Here is a 26,837-nt window from a genome sequence, read left to right as displayed (position 1 = left end):
TCACACCGGACACTGAAGCGACGCTGAACCGCCAGGCAGCGCTAATAATATCACCCGTTGATCCAGTAGATTAAAAGCATGTACTTACTTGTTGCTCCAACATTAAGCAACAGCGTCCCAACATTTTTCTTTCTTGGTGTTGTCTTTATACAACATGTTCCGAGGATCATACAACTCACTGTACTTCTCCACTTCAATTATTAATTTAATGTCATCCATGTTGAAGAACTTCTCCGCTGTTTGCTCCATTAAATGTCGGGTGTCGGAGGTAAATTACGTATTCTCCACTCAAGCCTATGTGGAGAATACGTAGCCCCCTCTCTCTCTCTTTTTATCTGTATCACTGCTTGTGTGGCTGTAGTGGATGGGAAGAGGGGGACATTTAATAATGTCATTGGTCAAATTAAAACAACAGAAGGGGACTTCAAAGTATGGGGTGCATATTTGATCATTAATCTCACTTAAAATATGTCATCAATATAGTTTAAAATCGTTTTTCAATGTGTTTCCTGGTGCGATACGCTCGCGCCAAGCGCAAAAAATAGAGTTGACACCGAAACGATCGCTGCACGGCGCGAGGCAGCCTTGGCCCGCACAAAGTTTTAACATGGGAGTGGATGGGAGCCAGCTGTTATTTAAGGCTTGGCGCTGCACTGAAGCGTCGCTTCGTTATCGCTTCAGCGTCCGGTGTGAACCCAGCGTTAGTAAATAACTCACAATGCGTTGCATACTACGTTGCTCTGATTGGTTGTAGGTATATCCAATTGAGCGAAGAGGAATTGTATTTCCTGGTTCGGTTGAAACACGCCCCATAATCACAGCCCAATGGAGCGGTCTCAGACTCACATTCTGACTAGAATTGTGAGTCTGACAACGTCAGGCTAGTAATTATCTCCAGCAGCAAGTAAAGCATCAACAGAGGCAACCTTGATTAACTGGTTACTCAATTACCAAACATTACAATATTAAATCAGACAGACAAACTTTTGTCTTTAAATTATCCACTGCATACATTTTCTGTCGTGTTTGGCCACTGTCCTATTATTTTACATTCCAATATACCAACATATGAGCATGTGAAAATTTTCTGTTGTTAGTGTTATTTGCTCAAATGCTTGAATAAACTGGAATCAGAGATAATTGCAAGTAGATTGTGTAGTAGAAAAATTAACTAAACATGGTCAACAAACTATTTTGTATTTAGATAGTAAGCATTTGAAACCTTGACAAGAGATTTTTATGACTTGAGCTGTTTTATGGTCGTAACTTAGTGCTGAAATACGGTGAGACCATTTGTGACTTAATTACCCATCAAAGGAAGAAGTATATATTTTCTTATCACCTAAAGAAACACATGTGAATCAGCTGCTAATGTTTAGATTCCTCTCCTTCCCCTACCATGGAACCAGTCTGGATTGGTTCAGAGGGACAGCCTTCAGTCCTCCTATATAAGACCTGTGTTTTTGACTGTTCTGCATCCTCACTCTGAGACCCTTGTGGTTTCCCTGTGTTGATCCTTTCTGCAGAAAGTCCCTTATTAAATACACATAGATAAATTTGTTGTTTCCAGCCTCTTGTATCTCCAGATTTCCATCACAATTGTAACTGGATCGCAGCATCTTATCATATATACAGTATGAATAAAGCGTGTGTGCCAAAGTGTTGGATCATGTCACTCTGGGAAAGTTTCCGTTGTTTCAGCTGGTCTAAATGCAGGACGCACTAAGGCAGAGCTGGAGGCAAATTACACAAATAACAAAAATCTAATTTTGTTTCAAATGAAAAAATAAAACTAAATTGAGAAGTGTGGGACCAGAACGCACCATCAGAAAGTGGAGGGTATAAAAAGATTGAATAAATAATAACTACACAAAAACGAGGTAAAACAATTAAAAAGTGTTCTGCAACACTTATATTTTATTATTCACAGCATGTTATGGTGACTTCAGAAACACATGCAAATCTGGCTACTCAACACTCATCCCAGTCATCCCAGTACAGCAGAAAGACCAACAAGCACATCAAACAGAAGAAATGCACCATTCAATGATAAGTCAGAATTTAATACCATGAAATACAGTAGTTGGCTCCTCTAATGGTGTCTATTTAAAAAACTAAAGAAACAGAAGCACATTTGTAAAGAAAACATTGCAAACCTTTTGTAATGTAAAATGTTTAATTTTGCTGAACTGGAACACAGTCCTTTTCCAATTTGGAGACGCAGGTGGCTTAAAAACCTGAGCAGCCAAGTCTTAGTCCCTCACTAAACATGAATATTAGAACAAAACAAATTTTAAATTACTCTTTAGTTTGATAACATGAGCTAAATATACATGTCACATTCTAAAGTTTAATTATTTAAGTCTGGCATTTAAAACATTTTAAATAGGACAAATTGATCCTACCAAACAAAGGTCCCATATGCTCTCACTAAAAACAGGAAAAAAAAAGGCCCAGGTGATCTTCCTGCCCCCTTTCATAGACTCCGCCCCTTGGCCTGGGGCCTTGTGCTTGACTTCATGTTGGCTTTCCTCCCACTTTAGCATATTAGTATGTGGCTACGATCCAGGAGCAGACTTCCTGAGGAAGATGGTTGCGTCACTTTAAGTATTGCTGCCAACAAGAATTGTGGGATAGCATTTTCTCCTTGATAAGGTGATAAGAAGGAAGCATTGAGGCTCATTTCATAATCGTTTAGAAAATTCAAACAGCCTCTGAAATACTCCTGATATCTATACATTAGTATATTTGTGTCTGTTCTCGAAACCTGAGGTTATATGATATAAAATGGTCTGAGCAACTTGATGTCCTTGATGGAGATTGCGAGCCAAAAAGCATCAGTCAAACAGTTAAGTTGTTTTACATGCTGAAAGAGCGTCTGGAGTTTTGACCTCTTATCCTCTCTGTGAAACTTGGCAGTACATGAAGTCTTGCCAGAAACTCCACATTCCTTGGAGGAGCCTCTCAGAATTCGATCACTGCAGAAAGTCGGACTTAGCTTTTATGGAAAATACATGTTTATTTATGTCTATTACGAGAAGTGGGTGGAGGAAGGGGACATTGGAAGGTAAAAATAGGACCAACAGATGGGTTTCAGCCAAGGATTTATTTTTGTATTTATTTTGATGTGGTGTTTTAATGCACAATGACAGACGGATTCAACTTCAGAGGTATAACAAAGTTCCACCCTAAACACTCTTGTCACTTTGTGGATATGACATGGTTCAATGATACACCTGGAGGTGATACCTGGACACATCGTCATCAGGTGTTTCAGGTTGTAACACCCTCACTGAGGAGTCCCAGCAGGGGATGATGACGCCAACTTGTCTCCTGGTTGGGCAGTGCACCACTAAAACCCTGTCTACAACCAGCTGAGCCTTCAGGACCTCTCTGTGGCTTCCAAAGTGTTTTTTCAGGCTCTCCTTCTTTGCAGTCCAAAATTATGGAGGAGCTGAAGAGTCTGACGTAGAGTCTGGCCTGCAAAGCCTGTACATCCCACTCCCACCTACTCACAGCGAGCCTTCTAATCGTTCCTCTGGCACTCAGCTACCGGGTCAGCATACTTTGCTTGTTTGCTTTCCTGGACTTCCTCCATTCATCAGGATCATGTCTGACCTAAGTGTGGTAACTGCAGTAGGGAGGGAGAACAACAACAACAACAAAAGAAAAGACACTTGAACACAACCAGCTGCTGACCATCCCTGGTGGTTGCATGCAGCCCACCCTGGATCTGTGACTAAGGCTAACAGATGCTCAATCAAAGGGGAATCAAGCAGTCGGACGAGAACTGAAATCAAACTGTTTGAGTTCATGTACTCAAATTACTGCACAAACATTCCTTCATATTGTCAGCTGTCTCTTTTGATAGGGAATTGCATGCACCATCTAATTGTTATACAAATGTTTTCAGAGAAATAAAACACGATGTTCCAGAACAAAGAAAATGTCAAGCACAATGAATAACTGCAGAGGCAGCACGAGTCATGTGTGTTGTTCATAATTACCTTATTGGTTAATGAAGCCATAACTTTATTCAACAACACCAAACTTTCCTCAAACAGCGTGAGTACTTTTCTGATTGCTGTGACAGTTGTGAGACAGATTGGGTTTTTACCTCGGTGTAGAGTCCCACGTCTCTGTAACAGTGTGTACCAGCAACACGACCCAAAACACCAGTGGAGGAGCTGAAAGATAAGGACGAGTTGAAAGACCGGAGAGACGGGGGGGCAAAGTTAATGAGAGTCTGCCTCAGTAACTGGTGAGCGGAGGGAAAGAAATACAAAAAAACTTTAAACTTGTGTGAATAAAGGAGAAGACATGAGCTGATGGGCAAATAAATGAAGCCAAGATAAATTCACACAGACAATATTACCATGGCACATATTTATCACATGGTTCTCAAAACCCGGTCAAAATCATAGAACACAAAAAAAACATTCATACTCCCATTGATGAAGACGTTTTTGTGTAATCTGAGTGGACATACAGATTACCTCCCTTGTTGAGTCGGACAAATGATAAACAATTTATTGCGACCTGTCTTAAATGTGAATTTCATTGTTCACTCTCTTTATCGGGAATACATATTTGAAGGCTATATGGCTAAAGTATATTTTTTTTACACAAATATAGATAGATAGATAGATAGATAGATAGATAGATAGATAGATAGATAGATAGATAGATAGATAGATAGATAGATAGATGGATTGAAAGATAGATAGATAGATAGATAGATGATAGATAGATAGATAGATAGATAGATGATAGATAGATAGATAGATAGATAGATAGATAGATAGATAGATAGATCACCAAGTCACCACTATGTGATAATCCTTGAAATTCTATGTAAAAACAAACGTATGTGTGTGTGCATAACTGTATGAGGCTCCAGAGGTAGCTGAGTTGTTCACTCCAACCGACATTGCTAGTGTTTGGATCAAGAGCATTTGGTGATCACATTATATTTTACTGTGGGGCATCAGGCAAATACTTCAAAATAATGATAATAATAATAATAGAACTTTCTTTTATTTCATTTTTCATTTTATTTCCCTTTTTAAATAGTTTCTTCCTATAGTCAAAAAATCTAACTGAGATAAGATAAATAAAGGTTTGGTATTGAAAAATCGAGATGTGTTCAGACAGGTCAACTGGCGCACCTACAGAAGTGTTGTTGTGTAATGTGATTAATATCTGTCACCACACTTTCTGATAGTGTTCAGTCTGAGGGAGTGTAGTGAGGCAGCCATAAGACACTCTCTCACACACAGACACATACACACACACACACACACACACACACACACACACACATAAAACTAGAAACTGTTTACACAAACACATTCTGCATTGACAGAGACTAAAGCATTTGACAGACCTACACTGTGAATTCATATTCTCAAAAAATGTGAAGGACTCACCCCCCAGAAAATTTTAATCTGATCAGTCCAACTGTGCTTCTCTCAACACCTTTAAAACGTCTGTGTGTGTGTGTGTGTGTGTGTGTGTGTGTGTGTGTGTGTGTGTGTGTCTGTAAAATGCGTGTCTGAAATTAGGTGACAGGGAAGAAAAATAGTTCTTACCTCTAGGGTGACCTCTGTATCAGCAGGAAGCCGCATGAGTACAAAGAGTTGTATGACACCATTGCCTCACACACCCACACACACACACAGTCATACACACACACAGTCACACAGAGGCACACGTGAGTTAGGGAAGGTGCAGAACAGCCTTGAACAGAGATTACAGCCGCCCCCCCCCCCCCCCCTCCCTATGTTCGATGCCTCTGAATACCTCAGTTATCACAGCTCAGCTTTCAAAGCCTCATGGTCTGAACGTGCAGTGCATGTGTGAGTGACAGAGGAAATAAAGAGTGCATTATCTCATCTCATCTCATCGTCATCCGCTTATCCGGGGTCGGGTCGCGGGGGGAGCAGCTCAAGCAGGGGGCCCCAGACTTCCCTTTCCCGGGCCACATTGACCAGCTCTGACGGGGGGATCCCGAGGCGTTCCCAGGCCAGTGTTGAGATATAATCTCTCCACCTAGTCCTGGGTCTTCCCTGAGGTCTCCTCCCCACTGGACGTGCCTGGAAAACCTCCCAAGGGAGGCACCCAGTGGGCATCCTTACCAGATGCCCGAACCACCTCAGCTGACTCCTTTCTAAGTAAAGGAGCAGCGGCTCTAATCCGAGTTCCTCACGGATGACTGAGCTTCTCACCCTATCCCTAAGGGAGACACCAGCCACCCTTCTGAGAAAACTCATCTCGGCCGCTTGTACCCGCGATCTCGTCCTTTCGGTCATCACCCAGCCCTCATGACCATAGGTGAGGATAGGAACGAAGATCGACCGGTAGATCGAGAGCTTTGCCTTGCGGCTCAGCTCTCTTTTCGTTACAACGGTGCGGTAAAGCGAACGCAATACCGCCCCCGCTGCTCCGATTCTCCGGCCAATCTCACGCTCCATAGTACCCTCACTCGCGAACAAGACCCCGAGGTACTTGAACTCCTTCACTTGGGCTAAGGACTCATTTCCTACCCGGAGTAAGCAATCCATCGGTTTCCTGCTAAGAGTCATGGCCTCAGATTTAGCAGTGCTGATCCTCATCCCAGCCACTTCACACTCGGCCGCCAGCCGATCCAGTGAGTGCTGAAGGTCACAAGCCGATGATCCAATGAGGACCACATCATCCGCAAAAAGCAGTGACGAGATCCTCAGACCACCGAACTGCAACCCCTCCCCACCACGACTACGCCTCGATATCCTGTCCATGTATATCACAAACAGGATTGGTGACAAGGCGCAGCCCTGGCGGAGACCAGCACCCACTGAGAACGAAACTGACTGGCTGCCGAGGACCCGAACACAGCTCTCGCTTTGGGAGTACAGAGATTGGATGGCCCTGAGGAGCGACCCCCTTACCCCATACTCCCGCAGCACCTCCCACAGTTTCTCCCGGGGGTCCCGGTCATACGCCTTCTCCAGATCCACAAAACACAAGTGGACCGGATGGGCATACTCCCAGGGCCCCTCCAGGATCCTTGCGAGAGTGAAGAGCTGGTCCGTAGTTCCACGTCCGGGGCGAAAACCGCATTGTTCCTCTTCAATCTGAGGTTCTACGATCGGCCGAACCCTCCTTTCCAGCACCTTGGAGTAGACAACCAGGGAGGCTGAGAAGTGTGATACCCCGGTAATTGGTACACACTCTCTGGTCCCCCTTTTTGAACAGGGGAACCACCACCCCGGTTTGCCACTCCTTTGGCACTGTACCCGACTCCCACGCGATGTTGAATAGGCGTGTCAACCATGACAGCCCCTCAACACCCAGAGCCTTTACCATTTCTGGCTGGATCTCATCAATCCCTGGGGCTTTGCCACTGTGGAGATGTTTGACTACCTCAGTGACCTCCACCAGGGAAGTTGACGATGAAACACCATCAACCTCGAGCTCTGCCTCCAACATAGAGGGCGTGTTATTCGGATTCAGGAGTTCCTCAAAGTGTTCCTTCCAACGTCCGACGACCTCCTCAGTTGAGGTCAACAGAGTCCCATCCTTACTGTACACAGCTTGGATGGTTTCCCGTTTCCCCCTCCTGAGGTGCCGGATGGTCTTCCAGAAACACTTTGGTGCCGACCGAAAGTCCTTCTCCATGGCCTCTCCGAACTTCTCCCACACCCGCTGCTTAGCCTCCGACACGGCAGCAGCTGCAGCCCTTCGGGCCTGTCGGTACCCTGCAACCGAGTCCGGAGTCCTCCAGGATATCATATCCCGGAAGGCCTCCTTCTTCAATCGGACGGCTTCCCTGACCACCGGTGTCCCCCACAGTGTCCGAGGGTTATCGCCCCTTGAGGAGCCTAAGACCCTGAGGCCACAGCTAGCCACCGCAGCTTCAGCAATGGAGGCTTTGAACACCGCCCACTCCGGCTCAATGCCCCCAACCTCCACAGGAATGCCAGAAAAACTCCGCCGGAGGTGTGAGTTGAAGATACCTAGGACGGGGGCCTCCTCCAGACGTTCCCAGTTCACCCGCACTACTCGTTTGGGCTTACCAGGTCTATCCGGAAATTTCCCCCATTCCCTGATCCAACTCACAACCAGATGGTGGTCGGTTGACAGTTCTGCCCCTCTCTTTACCCGAGTGTCCAAAACATGTGGCCTCAGATCAGATGACACAATCACAAAATCGATCATTGATCTTCGGCCTAGGGTACTCTGGTACCAGGTACACTTATGAGCATCCTTATGTTCGAACATGGTGTTTGTTATGGATAATCCATGACTAGCACAGAAGTCCAATAACAAACGACCGCTCGGGTTTAGATCAGGGAGGCCGTTCCTCCCCACCACGCCTCTCCAGGTGTCTCCATCGTTGCCCACGTGGGCGTTGAAGTCACCCAGCAGAACTACGGAGTCCCCTACTGGAGCCCCATACAGGACTCCATTCAGGGTCTCCAAGAAGGCCGAGTACTCTGAGCTGCTGTTTGGTGCATACGCACAAGCAACAGTCAGAGTTTTTCCCCCCTACAACCCTTAGGCGCAGGGAGGCGACCCTCTCGTCTACCGGGGTAAACTCCAACACCGCGGCGTTCAGCCGGGGGTTTATGAGTATCCCCACACCTGCCCGGCGCCTCACGCCCTCGGCAACTCCAGAGAAGAATAGAGTCCAACCCTTATCCAGGAGTACGGTACCAGAGCTGAGACTGTGCGTGGAGGTAAGCCCCACCAGATCTAACTGATAGCGCTCCACCTCCCTCACAAGCTCCGGTTCCTTTCCCCACAGCGAGTTGACGTTCCACGTCCCCAGAGCCAGCTTCTGCCGCCCGGGTCTGGTCCGTCGAGACCCCTGACCTTCGCTGCCACCCATGTGGCTGCGCACCCGACCCCAACGGGTCTTCCCACAGCTGGTGGGCCCATGGGATGTAAAACATGGGATGTAAAAAGAGTGCATTAATGTGTTTTTAATGGTTTTCGTTTTGCACAATGAATAGTTAATGAAAGTCATTCCAACTGAGACAATGGGAAATTATTTGAAAACATGATGTGAAAAGACATGAACTAAACACAGCAGCACAAAACTACAAAAGTGCATGGACACAATATATTGTCCACCTACAGAAACTTCAACAGAAAAAACTTCTCGTTCAACCAGCCACAGTTTTGAGATACAGGTCTGCCATGTCTGGTTACACAGCACAACTTCACATACTGTGTAGTAAGCAAATGTACATTTTTATGGTTCCACAATCTAACACCAACACTTCTTTATGCTTTTTGTACCACAAATTACTAGGGCTGGGTATCGCTTTTTTTTTTTTCTTCCGATACCGGTGCTTAACCGATACTTTTAAAACGGTACCGGTGCCTAAACGGTGCCTGAACCGTTACTTTGAAAAGAAAAAACAAACAAGCCGATGCTTGACAACAAATTAAGAAAGGCTTTTTTTATTGCCAAATATATGAACTTTTTATAGTAGATATATAAATATAAATAAATACAAAACACTTTTTAACTTAAAACTATGAATAATATATAAACTGTTAACAACAACTGTTAGTCAATTTACACCATACCAAAATAAATCAAAATAAATACAAAACACACACTCTCACTCGTGATTATGACTTTGGTGGCTGAGCCAATTGAGGACCGGTTCTCGGTACCCAACCCTACAAATTACAAACATCTCTCTGATCATATTTACTCTCTAGAATTTAAAAAATAACTTGGACACAACTTGGGAGTGACTTTGATTCAACTCTAAACAACAACAAAAAAACATGTAATTTCATCAGATTAAAAACACAAATACATATTAATCTAAGGATTCAAATTATTAATAATAATTCAACTTCACTCACTGCAACACGGGTACTTTGACAGTGAGATTAACATGCTACCACTAACTACCACTGATAAATTAAAATAATAATAATATAATTAGCAAGTGGAGAAGTGGAGTCACATCTCCACTTGCTGTGTTTCAATCATACTGTCCTATGAGTATGTATGGAATTTGTATATCATCATTGTAGAATAGTTATTATAGATCACGCAGTCTGTGCAGCTGTGGTTCTTCAGTAGTGCATCTGTCTCAAAAGCAGCATAAGGTTTCTGACGCGTTCGGCCCGACAGCGAGGCGACTCGTGCAGTGGCAGCTCGAAGAAAGAGAAGGTGAAGCTCCGAGAGAAGCTGAGATTGGTGACTGGTCGCAGTGGTGGGAGGCGAGGAGGACGAGGCACCCGGCGCTGGGGCAACACCCTCCGCCTTGCCCGCAACCCTCGACCTCCTGCACCTGCAGAGACACACAGGGATAGGAATAGAAGTTTCAGGTAGGGATACAGCTGAAAATTGTAAATAGTTATGGTTTCTTTGTTTGTTTGTTTGTTTGTTGGTTTGAACGTTTACACAAAAAATCAACTGAAGGATTTCCACGGAAGGTGGTGGAATGATGGGTCGATGGACACCTCCTGGTCCCAGTTATACCTGCATTGCCCTGAAGGTCTGGACGAGGAGGTGATGTAATCTCGGAGCTAAAGCTTGAACATGAATCTTCTTCATCTTCTTCATTCTGTCTCCCACGGTAAGGGGTGCAGGGCGTGGGCTGAGGAGCAGGAGGGGGAGGGGGCGGTTGCAGAGGAGGTTGAGTTGGGATTGACGTAAAGGAGGAATCGGAGAGAATCAGGCCCCCCCAGGGTGCCATGGTCGTATCTGACAGGGGGAGGGAAGAAGGTCCTGGGTGAGGATGAGGGCAGGAGGTGGAGGTCTGTTGCCGAGCACGTTTCGGGTGATTGGCCTGATGGTGGCGCTGGAGAGTTGAAGAGGAGTGTGGGACTTTGGCTGAGGCAGGAAAAGAAAGAAAGGAGGACAAGGTGAAAAATTATATTATCTTAGTTCCATTGGTTAAAAAAAACATTTAGCTACAAGCTACATCTTAACATAACTTCCCATAGGAATAGTTTTGTTTTTCTTGAGTAAGACATTTCATCTATTTACCAGTTAGAGAGTTAGAATAAACAACCACTGGGATGTCTTTTTGAACAGAAATAATGTGTAAGTATATCAATGCTGTGTTTCAATCCTATGATAAAAAATATGATAACTTATCTTAGATTATGAATTTTCTATCGTATACTTTTTTTCACTAACCGGATGAGGACCTCCCGGTGCCGCGCACTGAGCCTCCGGCGGCGCGGAGAGGAGGGCGACGGAGCGACTGCTCCCCCAGCCGCGGCACGTGCCCAGTGGTTTTACCACAAATATGAACATCGGCCAATGATATCGGTGAAAGTCAAGTTGATATAAATATCAGTAAACGAGGCGAATATCGGCCGCTACCGATGTACAACCGATAAATCGGTGCACCCCTACTATAATTCTATCAGTCTATCACAGTATCTTATGTTTACCCTCACACCTCTTCAGAAAAAGACATTTTATTCTTCGACCGTATAACAACCTTTACTTTATGATGACATATCTCCAACATTCATCACTAACCCTTCAGCAGAATAAACTCTGTATAAACAGACGTTAAAGGCTCCTGGCTGAATCACCTGCTTTTTTACTGCCAGATGAGTCAATGAGAGGCAGCCGTTCTCGTGACATCTCCTTCACGGAAGCCTGAGAGCAGAGCATCTGTAAGACTTTTTCAAAACGGATGTTAACAAGATTTGTATAAAGCAAGTTGACAGTTTGTATTTTAATCCACTTGGAATATAGTAATTGGTATGTCCCTCCTTCGGACCTGTGATCGTTTTGTTTCTGGAGTCCCCCCTTGCCCCTGACATTCTCTTTTGAATCTCTATGGTGTAAAAAAAAATTCCAGTTCAGTGTCAAACTCAACCTTTGAGTTATAATTGGAAATGAGGGAAGGCCACTGCCCTGTCCTTGCATGGGAAGCGTTGATGAAGACTGAAAGATAGGATTCAACGGAAGGACCAAGGTTACTCAAGGCTAGAATGTCAAGTTACAGTGAGAGAAAGGAAATAAGCAGTTATTGGTACATTGTGAGGATAATGTTGGAAATAGAGTGTGAATACCTTTTTGATGGATGTTAACTGTCTCTCCTCCTGTGGGAATCGTTGAAGAGGGTTTTTTTTCTAGCAGCACACACACAGATACGAATGGTTTCTAAGGCTGGTTTCCACAAGTCACTTCTCCACATGATGTTTGAAGTATGAAGATGATTAATTCAGACCGACTCTAATGAGGGAACACTCTTCTATTAATAAACTACATTAATAACAGACATGCATCCTGGTTTTATAAAGCATCTCATCAGAAACTCATTCGCTCATTACTCAGTTTTTCTGGCTCGTATTTCTTAAGTTCTTCAATTCTTCTTTTCCTCTTCTCTCTGTCCGTCTCTCTCGTCTTCCCCACTTTCTCTTCTGTGACCCTCGTATCAGTGGCAGTGCAGCAGGTGCCTTTACTCCCCCACCTCCCCTTTCTCCCTCCCTCTCTTCGCCCTGTAAACGATAGTGATGGTCACCCAGTTACTTTGGCTCCCGTGTTCTCCACCTCCCTTCCTTTCCCTCCCGCGGAACAAACGATGCTAAGTGCGCTCACTGTTTTCCTTTGTCTCTTCCTTCCTCCCCTCAGCTCCCTCATTTTACACATCATTTCTCCTTCCCTCTTCCCCTTCACTTTTCAGTCTCCCCCTCTCTCTTCCTCCTTTCTCTCTGCTCTGAGTGACAGGTGGTGAGATGGGTGCTCGACAAAAGGCAACATGAGACAAGACTAAAACAGTGAAATATTAATGGATACCTGCAGTTGTCCCCTTTAGGAGTTCTGACCCCCACCTAGACCTTCTCGCTCTCTCTCTCTCTCTTTCTCTCACACACACACACGCACACAAAACCTAGGGATACAGGTGTGCACCTCATCTGACAACATTTTAATCCAAATCAGCAGACAGTGAATCCTGACACGCACACCCAAACACACCAACACTGGCGAATCTGAGTTAGATATGATAGTACCTGTTGGTTGGTCCTTTATCTATAACCTGACCTTTGGTACTGCTTAGAAAGAGAAGGGAGTGTCTGTGGAATAAGCCACTCTTCTCCTGTACAAATATATTATACAATATATCTTATATACATCATACATACTGGCATGTACAGTTATGTGTGAGGATGGTCATAAATGAGCACACACACACACACGCGTACACAATGCATTATGAGTATGAGTAGGCTAAATTGTACAAACCCCTCAACTTCAACCAACACTCAATACATAAACCATTTGTCATGATTCCAAAAGAAAAATGATTGCATTACCATGTGGCTTAAAAGACATGTTATTCTACACACAGGCAATGAAAGGTGACACAATCTGGGGTGTCTACCTACATGAGAGCCCCACAGCCGTCCCCTACCTGTTATCTAACGAAGAGAACCTCTAACATTGGTCCGCACAAAACTAGGATTATTAAGACCCAACACACATACTTATGTCTGCTCCCTTCTGGTTTATGAGACCTTAAAACTTCATTTTTGTATGATCTTTAAAAGGCCACATCTTTCACTCAGTAAGTCTGACTGCCTCCAGAAGTCAAGCTCAATGTTTTCTACAACAAAGCTTTGTGGAACAAGATGCCCCAGAGAGATCAAACTCATTAAACCACCTCCTGAGAAGAACGACTGTTTTGCTGCTCAATGCTTCACTGTGGTCTCCAGATGGGCACTTCTCTGGTTTCTCTGCCATTTGGTGCTGGGTCAGTAGACAGTGGGTTTGTCAGAGCCACCTTTATGTTGTATATACTGGAAGTCTTATTGTTACTGACCTCTAGTGGTTTGAACATCTCACCTTGATGCAGTGATGTATAGAGTACTTCAGGATGTGGTGAGTACACAGTTACAGGTAAAACCCATTTGTAAAGACACATATTGTGACCGTATGCAGGTCATGTATGAGCAAACACTGTATGTTGTCATTTATTTGGTGAATTTACTGGAGTCTGTAGTTTGAGTGAATTCATGTACAATGGGAGGATCATTTTGCGACAGACTTTTAGTGAAAGTCATTACTAAAATATGACTGTTTTGTAGCGACTCATTATCAAATTCAAATTTATTTATTTTATTTATCACTGAGAGAGTGCCAGTAAAAACTAACAGTGATTCATTATATTTGGTTTTACTTAACAGAAGATTGTTGTGGCTATAGGTCTTTGTGCTTGCGTACTGTGAATGAACCCTAACCCTAGCTCCCTATTTCCAGAACTGAAAGTTACCACAGACTCCTCTGATGAATGGCGATCAACAGAAGGAAGCATGTTGCAGTGTTACAATGTGAGAACTTCATCATGTTGCATTTTCTGAGCTTGGATCATTGCAATGAGCTTCATATGGCAGAGGAAATTAAATCTCTCATAGATCAGCTTCACCAAATCAAATAAAAACCATCTTTTTTCAGACAGGAAATGAACTACGGAATTACATCAGACAAAATTATTTTATTTTTTAATGTAAGTACATATATATTGGATTTTTGATAATATATTTTCGTAAATAAAAGATTAATACACAAATATAATGGTTGAATATTACTAGTTAAATGTCAATGTAATGAAATAACCCTCTAAGAGAAATATCAATGTGTTAATATTCATCAGCTACAAGTGTGTATGTGTGTGCTGTTTACTGCATGACTGTTTGTGTGTGTGTGTGTGTTGCTGCTGCTTTGATTTGTATCCTTGTCAAGCATGGAACATTAATGTGTTTCTGCTTTGACCATGTGATGTGTGCATATCTGTAGATTTGTGTGTCTGTAGTGTGACAGACAGAAGTCCCAGTTAGCTGACGCTCAGGGCATAATCAATGAATGTCTGTCATTTTTCACAATGTCCTCCATCTTTCCTCTCAGGACTCAGAACACTGTCTCCATGGTCTCCTGTAAAGAATAAGATCAAGAAAAGAGAAGTTGTAGAAACAGACAAAAGAAGAAAGACAATAGTGGGAGAGAGACGGAAAAAGAGAAATAACATTCCAGTTTTAAAAGACCATATTGGGAAACACCACCACAACTTCACAATGAACTCAAATCTTTTACACACTCATAGTAACTAAAGATCTCTAACTTTGTGTTTCTGCCATTGCTTCATTCTAGAATTCTCTCCATTGGCAGCACTGGGAGGAAATCCGATGTGAAAACACCCATAACGTCTGTTCATTCCTTTGAGGGTTAGGCACATCTCAGCAGGCAGAGAGATGGCACTCTACACCATCTTAACTGTCACTTGGTCTCTGTTAAGCATTGAGCGAAACTGTGCTCTCGTTATTTACCTCCACATTATTAAATGTGAAAAATATCCATCATTGATTTAAATGAATGGTAGCTAACAAGCTGTAAAATATCACATATAACGTGGCCTTTAATACCCTGGCCACCCTTGGCCACCCCTTGATGGTGCTGTTGCATATTTAATAGACATATATACCGGCGCAGTATAAATCTTCTTATCTAACAATTAGCAAAAAACACAATGAGCATATTTACGAAATAGTTCTAGATCAATAGACACTTCTACAAAAGTTAAAAAAATTGCAAAATATACTTGGTGCAGAGATTTGTTTCTTAATACAACAAGGTTTTAAAACATGATTCAGCCTCTGGAAGATACATTTTTCATGATATAAGCTCACAACACTCAGGTCCACTTCAGAATTTATAAACAGAGTGGAAAAAAAATCACTCCACACACGTTGTTTCTCTGTTTTCCATCAAGCTGCACTGTGATGTTCGACGTGTGACTCAGTGTATGTTTGATGCTTCTACAGTACATCACCTCATTTTCCATTTTGGCCGACTGACAGAACAAAACGGCATCATGGATGGTGGAGAACAGACAGGACTTTGTCATTTTGTCATCGAAGAAACCTCCAGTCTGCAGGTTGTCCACAACATCAGCTGGAGAGAGACAGATAGAGACAGAATAATGAAATAACAAAGATAGAGTTGTGTATGAAAAGTGGTGGGATGACAGAAAGAGACAATGGGCATGTCAGCATATGAAGATAGTCAATGGAATGATAAAACCAAATTAAAGGTGCAAATAGCATTAAATGACATTTGCTTTGCCATTACTGCAGAGCAGCACAATGGTTCTGTTGTGTTGTGTGACAGGATCCTACACATGTAATTGGCGGACATGGATTCTACTCTCTGAAATAGACATGCTTTTTGCTGTGATCCCGTGTAACAATGAAGTAATGATATCAGATATCTCAAGTTTCATTCAGTGCTGATTTATAGTTGTGTGTCCATGACTTCAGAGGATTATATTAACTTACATTGATGTAGTCTTACCCTAACCTTAACCCAGTCACTTCTTGCCTAGATCTAGATGCACTTACTTTGGCAGCCAGCAAGAACCACCTCGATGCCAATTTTGCCATAGTCTCTTTGGATCTGTGACAAAAACACAGAGCAAAGGTTCCTTTAACTAGTCTGATGATTAAATGTATGTATCTGACAAGCACAGGAGCTAAATGATAATGTTCCAAACATTTATTTAAATGCACTGTTTGAATTTTCTTAAATTAGCCTATACATTTTTGTCAGAATAATAGTTAAATACAAACATTTGTTTATAAAACAAATGATGAAATACGTACAAAAAAGATAATTGTTAACGTGTTAAACAATAAAACTGATTATTGCTCTTTCTTTTCCATGTTCTTACTTCTTGTAGCGCCTTGATTCCCACAGTATCCAGGAAGTTGACGGGGCTGAGGTCAAGAACGATGGCTTGTGGATATGATGGCTCATGCTTAACATCCACTTTAATGACAGCAATTTCCTGGTGCTCTGACACCTGAACAGGAGGAGACATCACACCACGAATGACTCACATGAGGTAACATTTAAACAATGAGGGTCTTTGTAGGACCAGGAGTCAACACATTTGTGTGGAAAAATACAGTTGCACTGGTAGTTGGGTTCAATAACATAAAAGAAATATAAACACACATTTTAATTAATGAACTACATCTGGTCTTTCTCACCATGTTTACTTCATTCTTCTTGGCTTTCTTGGCATTTTCCTTCTCAATCCTCTTCCTTTGGGCCTTGAGTTTCTTCTTTGCTGACAGGATCTTGGCAACATCAATGTCAGACTAATAGAAACAGCAAAGGACAATCAGGACAAAGTTCACATTAGGCTACTTTTAACATTTTATCCCCCAGAGTAACAGATAACTTTCTGAGGACTAACACTAAATAACAGGTGTTAATGTCTGCATTCATGCAAACATGATTTGGACGAACGAGCAAACAGTTATAAATAAAAAATAATGGCTTTGTGTAAGAAACAGGAGTCCCGATACATATTTTCGGTTAGTCTCAGTTCTTCTGTTCTTTTTTGAGGCTATAGAGGAGAGAACATGTAACATGTTAAGTGAATCCCTGATGTGTGAGATCATGTGAGGCTAAACAGCAACATTTATTCAGAGGAAATCTTATTACTGAAGTAAATACTGCAGAGTCACACTCAACACACAAAGTTAAAATGACTTAATCCCTTCAACTGAGCGAGTGACTTCAGGCTTGTATAACCACCAGCAGGCAGGAGCATGTGCTCAACCACCTGACAGTTTGGCATCTGGCTTGATAAGTATCTTTTATACAAGACATACAATACCCTCTTCAACTTAGCATATCACAGCCAATGTTATTTACACATGTGACTCAAACCTAATCTTAAAAGTTGTTTTTCCCTTAAACTACTAACTTTTGATACTAAATATGAAAACACCTTGAGCAACAAAGAAATGTAAATTCCGGGAGAATTGTCATCATAAGTCATCAACAGGTGTTTTTCATCATTCATTTTCCGGGGTTTTGTCTGGTATGTTATGGTCAAAATGAGTGAATTGTGGAAAAATGTGGTCATTAAGTATTTTCAAAAATTTTGTTTGTAAGGGAGGATTTAATTGGATGGAAATTGTGAGGAGGAACTGTGTGTGTGTGTGTGTGTGTGTGTGTGTGTGTGTGTGTGTGTGTGTGTGTGTGTGAACTCACCTTCTTTCTCAGGGCATCTTGATACAGCTCAGCATTAGCAAAGTAGAGTGTAGCAGAGGAACGGAAGATCAAAATCCCTTGCACCTGCCTCACCTAAAATCATTAAGTTAAGGAGATAATAAATTCAACAAGCAAATTCAATTCAACCAACAGATGTTCATGTTAAAACAACATACAAAGTGAAATGAACTGAGAGGAAAGTAGCACTCATCCACACATCTTGGTATAATGCTATATTCAGGCTTATCTACAGCCATGAGCTAAATGCTAAAATCCCAACGCTAACGTGTTCAAAGCACAACAAAAGTTAATATGCTGAGGTTTTATGTGATACTTATTCATGAATAGACCAAAGTGCTTAAAAAGTCACTTTAACCTTTCAAACAAATGGGAATATTAAAACAGTTACAGGGTTGTAGTTACACAGATGTAGTGTTTTTAACCATAGATTGGATAGAAATGACCCATTGCTGTTGTATTGTCTTGTTAATTGTTCAACAATGTATTGTGCTTCTAATACATATCATTTTTACAATGATGTATCCCGGGTGGGTTATTACAAAATCAAGTAATTTCCCATTTAAAACTCAGAACCTGCTGATCAACAGTAACATTAGACAGTGAAGTTTTACATTGCTTCTCTTGTCTATTTTAGAAATTAGCTGAAAACAACTTGTTTAGCTTTTAAGACTAAATTGAGCTTCATGCTAACACACATGTGGAGTGAGGTCAAGGTTTGGTTGAGGGGCAGAGTGCAGAGTGCTGTGATTAGACAGAGTGGTACAGAACTCTTGCCTCTGAAACTGAGGAAGGAGTTGCTCACCTCAAACAGCCCACAGATGTTACTAACTGTGACTCTGAATTCCTAACTCAAATCTGCTCTGTACATCTGGCCATGAGAAGTAAATTAGGTAAAGACATTGTGTCATACCTGTTTGTACTGCTCCAGTGGCCTGTAAACGTCAGTGCCTGGAACCTGCCCCAGCAGGGAATACTTAGGGCTGGAAAACACACAAAACAAAGACCTGTTACTTTGATTTAAACACTTTTCGTTTTGGTGTGGTCTAAAATGTGAAGGTTATTTGATTGTTGGGCACGGTGTTTGATAGATGACCGTTCAGTGAGACACGTGGTCATTGATAGTGTTTCACAGTGGGGGGCTGTGTGTTCCTACAGCTGTGTCCTGATGATGACGGTGAGCATGGAGAAGCCAATGCTAGCAGCTAGTCCGATGTCTGAGTTTAACAACAAGGTGAAGATGAAGGTGGCCACCCAGATGACCTGAGGAAAAACATGAAGAGATGATAATAAAGCAGAACTACATCGAGTTGTTTAACGTAGTGGAAATAAATTCAACCAGATGCCAAAAACAAACTGTTAACACTGAATATCTTTTCAAAACATCATCCATGTCGCTGTTTACTTTGAGGACCACTCACTGCATCTATTTTGCTTTTTCTCCACAATACAGGGATGTCCAGGAATTGCTTCAAAATGCCCTGGAGGGAGAAACAGATGATGGCAGCCAGCACTGCCTAAAAAGTCAAACACAAAGCAGTTCATAAAGAGGACTCCAGTGACTTCTTAAAGTATGTGACCTTATGATTGTGCCCAGATGTGAGCCCCCCCCCTCCCACACACACACACACACACACAGACACACATACTCACACACACACACAGACACACACACACACACACACACAGACACACACACACACACACACACACACACACACACACACACACATACATACATACACACACACACACACACGCATACACACTCACACACCATATAAACCTACCTTAGGCAGATCTTTAAAGAGAGCCCCAATCCAAAGCATGATAAAAAGGGAAACTATTGCTGATAGTGCTCCAGCAACCTGGGATGAAGAGAAAGAGAAGAGAGGAACAATGAATCAAAATCATGAGAGAGAATTGTCAGACTGAGTTAAAGTATGAACTGGTACATGATTATAAGACAAATCCGGGAACCATTATTAAAGTCTCTCGTCTCCTCTTCTATTGAAGGAATTCTGCGACGTGAGCAAAGATCAATCAATCGAGGTGTTGTCTCAATGATGACACTCTTCTAAGTAATGGTAATTAGGACCAGTCTCCACTCCGGATGATCTTTGTGCTGGTCCAGGTTTGTGACACTCAGCGGGGGGGGGGGGCTCTCAAAGCAGACCTACACATTTTTACACACTGACACTCTTCTCATCTCTCTGTACCTGGATTTTTAGCACATCTCTACAATCCTGCTGAAGGCTTTTTCAACAGAAAAATGACTCTTACCAACCTGAGTTTTCCCTCCTGCGAGCTCCTGAATCGCAGATCGAGCCATGGAGCAGCTGATGGACAAACACTGGAACATTCCTCCGATAGAGTTACTCAGACCCAGGGCGATTAGTTCCTATAACATGAAAAATACACTATTTATGTACAGTGCACTAAGTTTAAATTTCACTGTATCCATCTTTCATCTCCCTACCTGGTTGCTGTCCACCTGGTATCCATATTTGAGGGCGAAAATTCGTCCTAGTGAGATCACCATGCTGTAGCCAACCACAGACAGAGCAAAGGCGTCCCCTATCACCTGGCCAAACAGAGAGACGTCTGGGAAAACCGGGGGCTTGATGCTGGCATGAAAGAATAGATAGTGCAATGCAAATATTTCTTGTTTCACAAACACACGGATTCCTGTATATTTGCTGTCGGTTGTTTTATGTTATATTTCTCACCCTGAGGGAATGAGTCCCACCACCTCCACTCCATAATTCCCCTTCAAGTTCACTTGCCAGGACACAAATGTACCAATAATCAACTGGAGAGGCAAATAAGAGATACATCAGTGTGTGTGCGCGCGCGTGTGTGTGTGTATCTGTGTAAGGAACTAAATATCCTTGAACTTAATTATCTGTAGATGTATTTCTCCCTGGATACTCACAATGATCACCTCCATAGGTATGGGAACAGGTATTTTTTTACTCAAACATACATTGAGCTCCTTAGCGACGAAAAGGCAGACGAAGGTGATAACACTAACCACCAAAGTACCAATGTTGCTGTGTGGAATGAGATAACAGATGTCCACGAACGTCTGGAGAGAGAGAAAGAGCAGGATCATTGGCAGTTTGCTAGAAAGGTTTCTTTAGCAGTTACATTACCCTTCTCTTACATGTAGAAATCTCAAAGGACTTGGTTAATTCAATTGTTAATATACAAAGATCAAAAACGCTTTGGAATAGCATTGAAGTAAATTAACTAACCTTAATCACGGAAAAATAATCAACAGTAATTTTGAAAATCGTATATGATGGGTTATTTTTCGAAGTGTTTATCTTCCTCTTATAATCATAATTTGCAACATGTTAATGTCTGTGGTTGCATCTTTCTTACATATATCAATGCCAATGGTCCAGTGTGTCCAGCAGGGTTGATGCCAAAGACGTATTTGAGCTGGGAAACAATGATCTGAAAAGCATTTCCAGTAGTGTAACCTTGGACCAGCGGCTCAGACAGGTACGTCACCAGGAAACCAAACTGGGCCAGACCGAGCAGAATCTACAGCACATACGAAACAGAGATTGAAACGCATGGAGGTTCACAGTGGCTGTTTGGATGAGGCTGAACACCTTAAGAAAGTCAAATTTACATATGACACCTCTGAGCTTCTTACTTTTACTGTCACTAGTGAGCCAGTGAACTTTTAGCCCAAACACCTAGAGACTCATATGGAAATAAATGATCAGAAAATATAGCATGCTCCCCGTCATGCTTTTATATACATAAACTGTCTAAATATACAAGGTATATAAACAACTACAGACCAGATTGCCATAAACTACTGAGTATAACTTAGTGTCTAATACCTGAATTACTCCAGATAGGAAGGAGACAGCTACAGCCACTTCGACCCTCGCTGCATCTCGAGACTTGGTGTCAATTATGCTGGAGTTGGTCACATTGTTCCATATCATAAAGTCTGAGTTGTGGACTAGTCGATCTGCAATTCCTCCTATCATTCCACCCACCACTGTGTATGGTCCTGAGGAAGGAAGACCGAGACATAATTCATATTTTAAGAGACATTTCCCTTGACCCCGTGACTAACAATGGTGAATCATGCATGAGAGTGCTGTGGGACCTAATCCAAAATAAGGAAAATGGGGCGCCTTCCTGGAGCTAGACCTGGGGCTATTCAGGCTTAACGCGAATGATCAACATGGAGCCGCCCTCATACGGCCCCACTGCCCATGGGATAAGCTTTGGGGTTGGTGCTGTGCAGGCTTGGCAAAGGGGGACACATCCTAGTTCTTGGGATGTGGAATGTAACCTCTCTGGCAGTGAGTGATGTCAGCAGAATTAACTATACATAGCTGGCCTCACCTTTATGCAACAAACCAAACTCCTATAGGGCTGAACTCGCTCTTTTTTCAGAGTTGTCCAGAGTGATAGGCGTTGTGTCTTGACAGCCTGAGTTTGTCCCTTTTGAGATACCGTCCATCCCCCGATTGTGTAATTTGTATACATCGTTGTAATCCTCCGTCTTGAGTGAAAACCTATAACATCCTCACAAGCAATTCTCCCTGTCTCACGTTTACTCATTAATAGAGTGAGTAAACAACAATAAGCATCGGGCGGGAGTGAGTATACCCAGACATACCCAGCTATTTTTGAATTTTCCTCTGAGAGAAGAGGGGTATGGATGTTGTGCGTGTCTATGTACTGAACAGCAGCACAGAGTACCCAGAATTTTGCTTATATTAGCATGTGTCATGCTCACAAGGTCATTAGAGCTGATTGAGGCAGCAACCCAAGTACCTGCTGGTGGACACCAGTGGGGAGGGAATCCTTATGGGCTTGTTCTGCTTGGTCATGGAGAGTGGCTGACCATTACCATTTTGAAAAAAAGGGGAAAATCATACTGCTCAGCCTCCATGAGAAAGTCTTTCCAGAATGACCAAGAAAGTTGTATTGGAGAGGAAGGAAGGTAGTAATCTTATAACAGTGCCTTTGATTCTTGCCTCAGTCTGTAGGGCAGTACAAAATAATTACTAATGCGTTTCATACATCAATATGAAGGTTCTCTGAGAACAAATTGAATTATCTTAAAACGAACCAGAAAATATAACATCCTAAAAATCTTGAGCTTCAGTTGAAGAATATAAATGCATGTTTACCATACCATTACCTTGCAGAAAGGCCAAAAAAAAATACTACATCAGTTATTAAGCCTGCTCTATTTTGCTTTATCAACACTAAATGTATTCCCACTTGTGCAGATGCAGCACTACAAACCCGCGGAGATGTGCTTGGATGTGCCAAAGATACAATAAAGAAGGACCGGGTAGAAGCACGAGTAAAGGCCAAAGATTGGAGGAACAGATGCCAGCAAAGCAATGGCCATACCTAAAGGGAAAACACAGAATAAATATGTTTTACATTCCAGGGAAAAGTTACAATTCAGAAGGTATTGTATAGTAGAGTGTAGTGGGGACATAAACCAATGCGAACACTGCAGAGCATAAAATTGCTTCCCTTATCCCTTCCATTCCCCCACCTCCTCACTGTATCTCTAACTTCTAAACCTCACCAAAGGGTAGATGCATGATCCCCACACTGATCCCAGCGACCAGGTCACCAATGGCGTTTTCCCTGATGGAGTAAGAGGGCAGCCACGATAAGAGAGGAATGCTACGCAGCAGGAAGCTCTTCAGCCGGGGAACAGAGCACCTGAGTTTTATGTCAGAGTGACAGACAGAGCAAAAGAAGAGAAAACATGTCTTTGGGTTATGCATTGATATCAGTAGCGTGATTTGTTCCAAGTCTGTTCTTGTTCTTTATCAACCCAAACAGTAATTAAGCGATCGTTTATCCTCTCGATTTGTCAGTTTGTTTTCAGTTAAGCTCACAACATTGAAGTAAGCATTTGAGAAAATAATTAATTTCTTGAACTAAATATATCGGGACCCTCCTGATGTGGAACAGAGGCCCAGCTTTTTACCCTTGAGTGCTTCAGGGGTCATAGGGGTCATAGGGGTATGACAATCCAGTCTACATTTGTTTTGTGGAAGGACTTGTGTATGAACCTGTCCCCCAGGGAACCCTGTGTGGGTTACTGCTGGCCAGCGAGTTCTAGTATGAACAAGATGAGAGCGTTGTCCATGTGCTTGGCAAACACATTTCCGTAGGGTGTTGGACTCTGCCAAGAGTGTCCCAGTCCCTTGTTGATTATGTCTGTGATATTAATAGACAGGATTTAAGGTGCAGCCTGGGTGAGGAGAGTGCTTTCGATGAGCCAGTTAATCTTTGTTCGAACAGAAGCACAACTGTTAGGAGTCCACACAGATTTAATCAATGTCTCAATCAGGTTAGAAGATGAATCAGGGTGAGTATAACCAAAACCACAAACAGAAGCAAATACATCAGTTCACTAGCTGACCTAAATCACAAAAGAGAAATGAAATTACCCGCCTCCCTGACATAAAAAGGAGAAAACTAGTATTTCTGATATTTACAACAAAGATCACTCTGAGCAACCCCTCCAATTTTAATAGTAGAAATGATGATTCAGCATGATTACAGAGAAAGTGAGAGAGAGTTGAGATGGACAGTAAATAGGATGTAAGGAGCTTTACCTCATTGACTTTTTGAATTTCTCCGACAGAGTCTGTGTTTTTGACTCAGACTTTTCTGCCATATCATCCACAGCCCCTTCGTCCAGGATCTTCCTTTGGACGCTGTAGGCCATCCATCGTTCTCCCATGTCGCACTCCAGCTGTAAAATAAACATAAATCATCCTTAGTTCTTTGCCAACAAACAGTTGGTTATGTAGGTTGGTAACGTATAATATATATAATATATATTCAACCAAAACGGCACATCTCCTTTTATGAAGAATGAATTCTGTGTGTGTGCAGTGGTCCTTGAGTCTCAAATCCAATCTACTGTACAGTTTTCCATCAAAATTCAGTCAAGAAACTTCCATTTTACAAAACACTAATATTTGCACCGATGAATTGGCCAAGTATTCTTTCTTTAACTCTCTTCATTACATTACTTTGATATAAACAAAATGTGTCTTTTCACACTGTTGTGTGATAAAGCTTCCTCTGGTCGGATTAATGTTTATTACATATCTTTTGATTACTTGTAACAAACACTTCATCCAAATCCATTGTTTAATCAATTCAATCTATTTTAGGATAAGAAATGAAGAATTACCATCAGGTTTTATCGTGGTTATCTGATTACAACCTGTTAACATCAACTACTGTCCATTCAGATCACTGTTATTTCTACATGGACAACAATGCTGAGTTTACATAAAGTGACAGTAAAGAGCGTCGGTGGTTTTACTATCGAAAGCTATTTCAATTTTCAGAAGATCCTTCTCTAGGGTCAATAACGATTCAAATAAGTGAACACACATCACACAAACCTCTGTAATGTGAAGGCTGCAGCTGCTTCTCTTATCCGGGTGTCTGATGTCAGATGGTCGAGATGATGATGCCTCTTTCAGCTTTCTTTCCAGACTTGGGTCCGTCAGTCTTTAGAACGGCCAAGTAGATGGAGTCAGTTTTTAGAAATACCTCCTCACACTAACTCCAAACAGAGATGCAAGCAGAACTGGAAAAGTCCTCCACAAACACATGACTTTGGAGCTCAAGGGAATTTTAAGTTCAACGATTTTATGTAAGTTGTTGGCTCAGCTGCAGTCAAATTATTGACACAACAAATTTGTTCAATAAATTGTGTTCAATGTTTGTGTCCTGAAAGGTGACATCACACACCTGGAGGAGTGGTATGACCCCATATACACAAAACTGTGTGTGATAAATGAATGACAGCGCGACATAAAAGCAAACACTTGCTGAAGTGCAAATAAATACACGGTGGCATCTCTATACACATGAAAGCAGCAATACTCAGTCCAAACCTTCCTTTAAAGAGCTCAAGGGAATTTCAAGTTCAACGATTTTATGTAAGATGTTGGCTCAGCTGCTGTCAAATTATTGACACAAAAAATTTGTTCAATAAATTGTGTTCAATGTTCGTGTCCTGAAAGATGACACCACACACCTGGAGGAGTGGTATGACCCCATCAGCCTGTTTAGACGTCATATCAGGCTCATGTTCTGTGAGTGAGAAAATGTTATGTTGATACTTTTCAGTTGCAATTGCCACAGCAAGCATGCCTCACAAAAATGGTAAATACTGACAGGTATCAAACTCTGAAGTAAATACACACAAAAATAAAAAAAAAGTTGTCTGTGATTTGATTGTCGTCACAGACATCAAAACTGCAAATGTTTTGCTGTGTTTAAAAAAATATAGAAATTGTTATATATTTTCAAAAAGATCAAAATATTTTTGGAGCAAACTGAGTCTTTGCAACAATGTTCATTATTTTGTTGCCATCAGATCTGTAACAGCATCAAGGTGCTCCTTCACCGACTCCCTCTGAGTCCGGCTCAGAATGAGCCTTCTGAATAAACTTAACTATTACTTCACTTTTAGCAAGGCTTGCCTGCATAACATTTTCTGTTAGAATATGGTCTTGTATAATATATTGTTTTCCTCCTCTTGCCCTTTCCCTCCTCAGATCCCTCGATCTTTTCTCCTGCCGTCTCCTCCTCCACTGTTCAGTCTCCCCCTCTGCTCCCCTATTCCTCAAAGGAGACATGAGACAAAGCTAAAATATTAAAATGTTCATGTTACCTGCAGTCAGCACCTTCTAGAGTTTTGCTACTCTAAATAGAAATACTATTTCATCCCCCTGGGACTGAA

The 26,837-nt window shown here is 42.2% G+C and overlaps 2 protein-coding genes and 1 long non-coding RNA gene across 3 annotated transcripts; all 3 read right to left on the bottom strand.

The window, feature by feature from the left end:
* Positions 1–1,944: 1,944 nt before the first annotated feature.
* On the bottom strand, positions 1,945–5,697 carry LOC133956876 (uncharacterized). Its single transcript, XR_009921174.1, has 3 exons — positions 5,592–5,697; positions 4,118–4,187; positions 1,945–3,631 (listed from the first exon to the last, which is right to left on the bottom strand). It is a non-coding gene; the product is annotated as an uncharacterized LOC133956876 (long non-coding RNA).
* Positions 5,698–9,650: 3,953 nt separating this feature from the next.
* On the bottom strand, positions 9,651–10,835 carry LOC133957320 (WAS/WASL-interacting protein family member 3). Its single transcript, XM_062392839.1, has 2 exons — positions 10,493–10,835; positions 9,651–10,301 (listed from the first exon to the last, which is right to left on the bottom strand). Exons 1-2 carry the CDS (start codon positions 10,707–10,709, stop codon positions 10,084–10,086), a joined length of 435 nt encoding a protein of 144 aa, XP_062248823.1. The 5' UTR covers positions 10,710–10,835; the 3' UTR covers positions 9,651–10,083.
* A 3,621-nt stretch (positions 10,836–14,456) lies between these two features.
* Positions 14,457–25,584, bottom strand: LOC133956904 (solute carrier family 26 member 6-like). The gene is made up of 20 exons (XM_062392269.1): positions 25,489–25,584; positions 24,685–24,824; positions 23,640–23,779; positions 23,345–23,455; positions 21,916–22,091; positions 21,443–21,607; positions 20,991–21,143; positions 20,785–20,867; positions 20,535–20,682; positions 20,343–20,456; positions 19,846–19,923; positions 19,477–19,572; positions 19,212–19,318; positions 18,969–19,038; positions 18,038–18,130; positions 17,023–17,133; positions 16,701–16,832; positions 16,372–16,426; positions 15,804–15,925; positions 14,457–14,908 (listed from the first exon to the last, which is right to left on the bottom strand). The coding sequence occupies exons 2-20, from the start codon at positions 24,810–24,812 to the stop codon at positions 14,885–14,887; spliced, it is 2,106 nt and encodes a 701-aa protein (XP_062248253.1). The 5' UTR covers positions 24,813–24,824; positions 25,489–25,584; the 3' UTR covers positions 14,457–14,884.
* Positions 25,585–26,837: the final 1,253 nt, after the last annotated feature.

This window comes from Platichthys flesus, chromosome 7, assembly GCF_949316205.1.
Source record: "Platichthys flesus chromosome 7, fPlaFle2.1, whole genome shotgun sequence".
Taxonomy (NCBI): Eukaryota; Metazoa; Chordata; class Actinopteri; order Pleuronectiformes; family Pleuronectidae; genus Platichthys; species Platichthys flesus.
Note: the sequence above shows the minus strand (reverse complement) of the source record. Positions and strands in the feature narration are given on the sequence as shown.

Coding starts and splice junctions, on each gene's coding strand:
- LOC133956904 (XM_062392269.1), bottom strand. CDS start 24,812: ATGGGAGAACGATGGATGGCCTACAGCGTCCAAAGGAAGATCCTGGAC. Junction 23,456..23,639: donor GATCATGCATCTACCCTTTG/GTGAGGTTTAGA, acceptor TTTTCCCTTTAG/GTATGGCCATTGCTTTGCTG. Junction 16,833..17,022: donor AGAAGAATGAAGTAAACATG/GTGAGAAAGACC, acceptor CCTCCTGTTCAG/GTGTCAGAGCACCAGGAAAT.
- LOC133957320 (XM_062392839.1), bottom strand. CDS start 10,709: ATGGCACCCTGGGGGGGCCTGATTCTCTCCGATTCCTCCTTTACGTCA. Junction 10,302..10,492: donor AGACCTTCAGGGCAATGCAG/GTATAACTGGGA, acceptor GTGTCTCTGCAG/GTGCAGGAGGTCGAGGGTTG.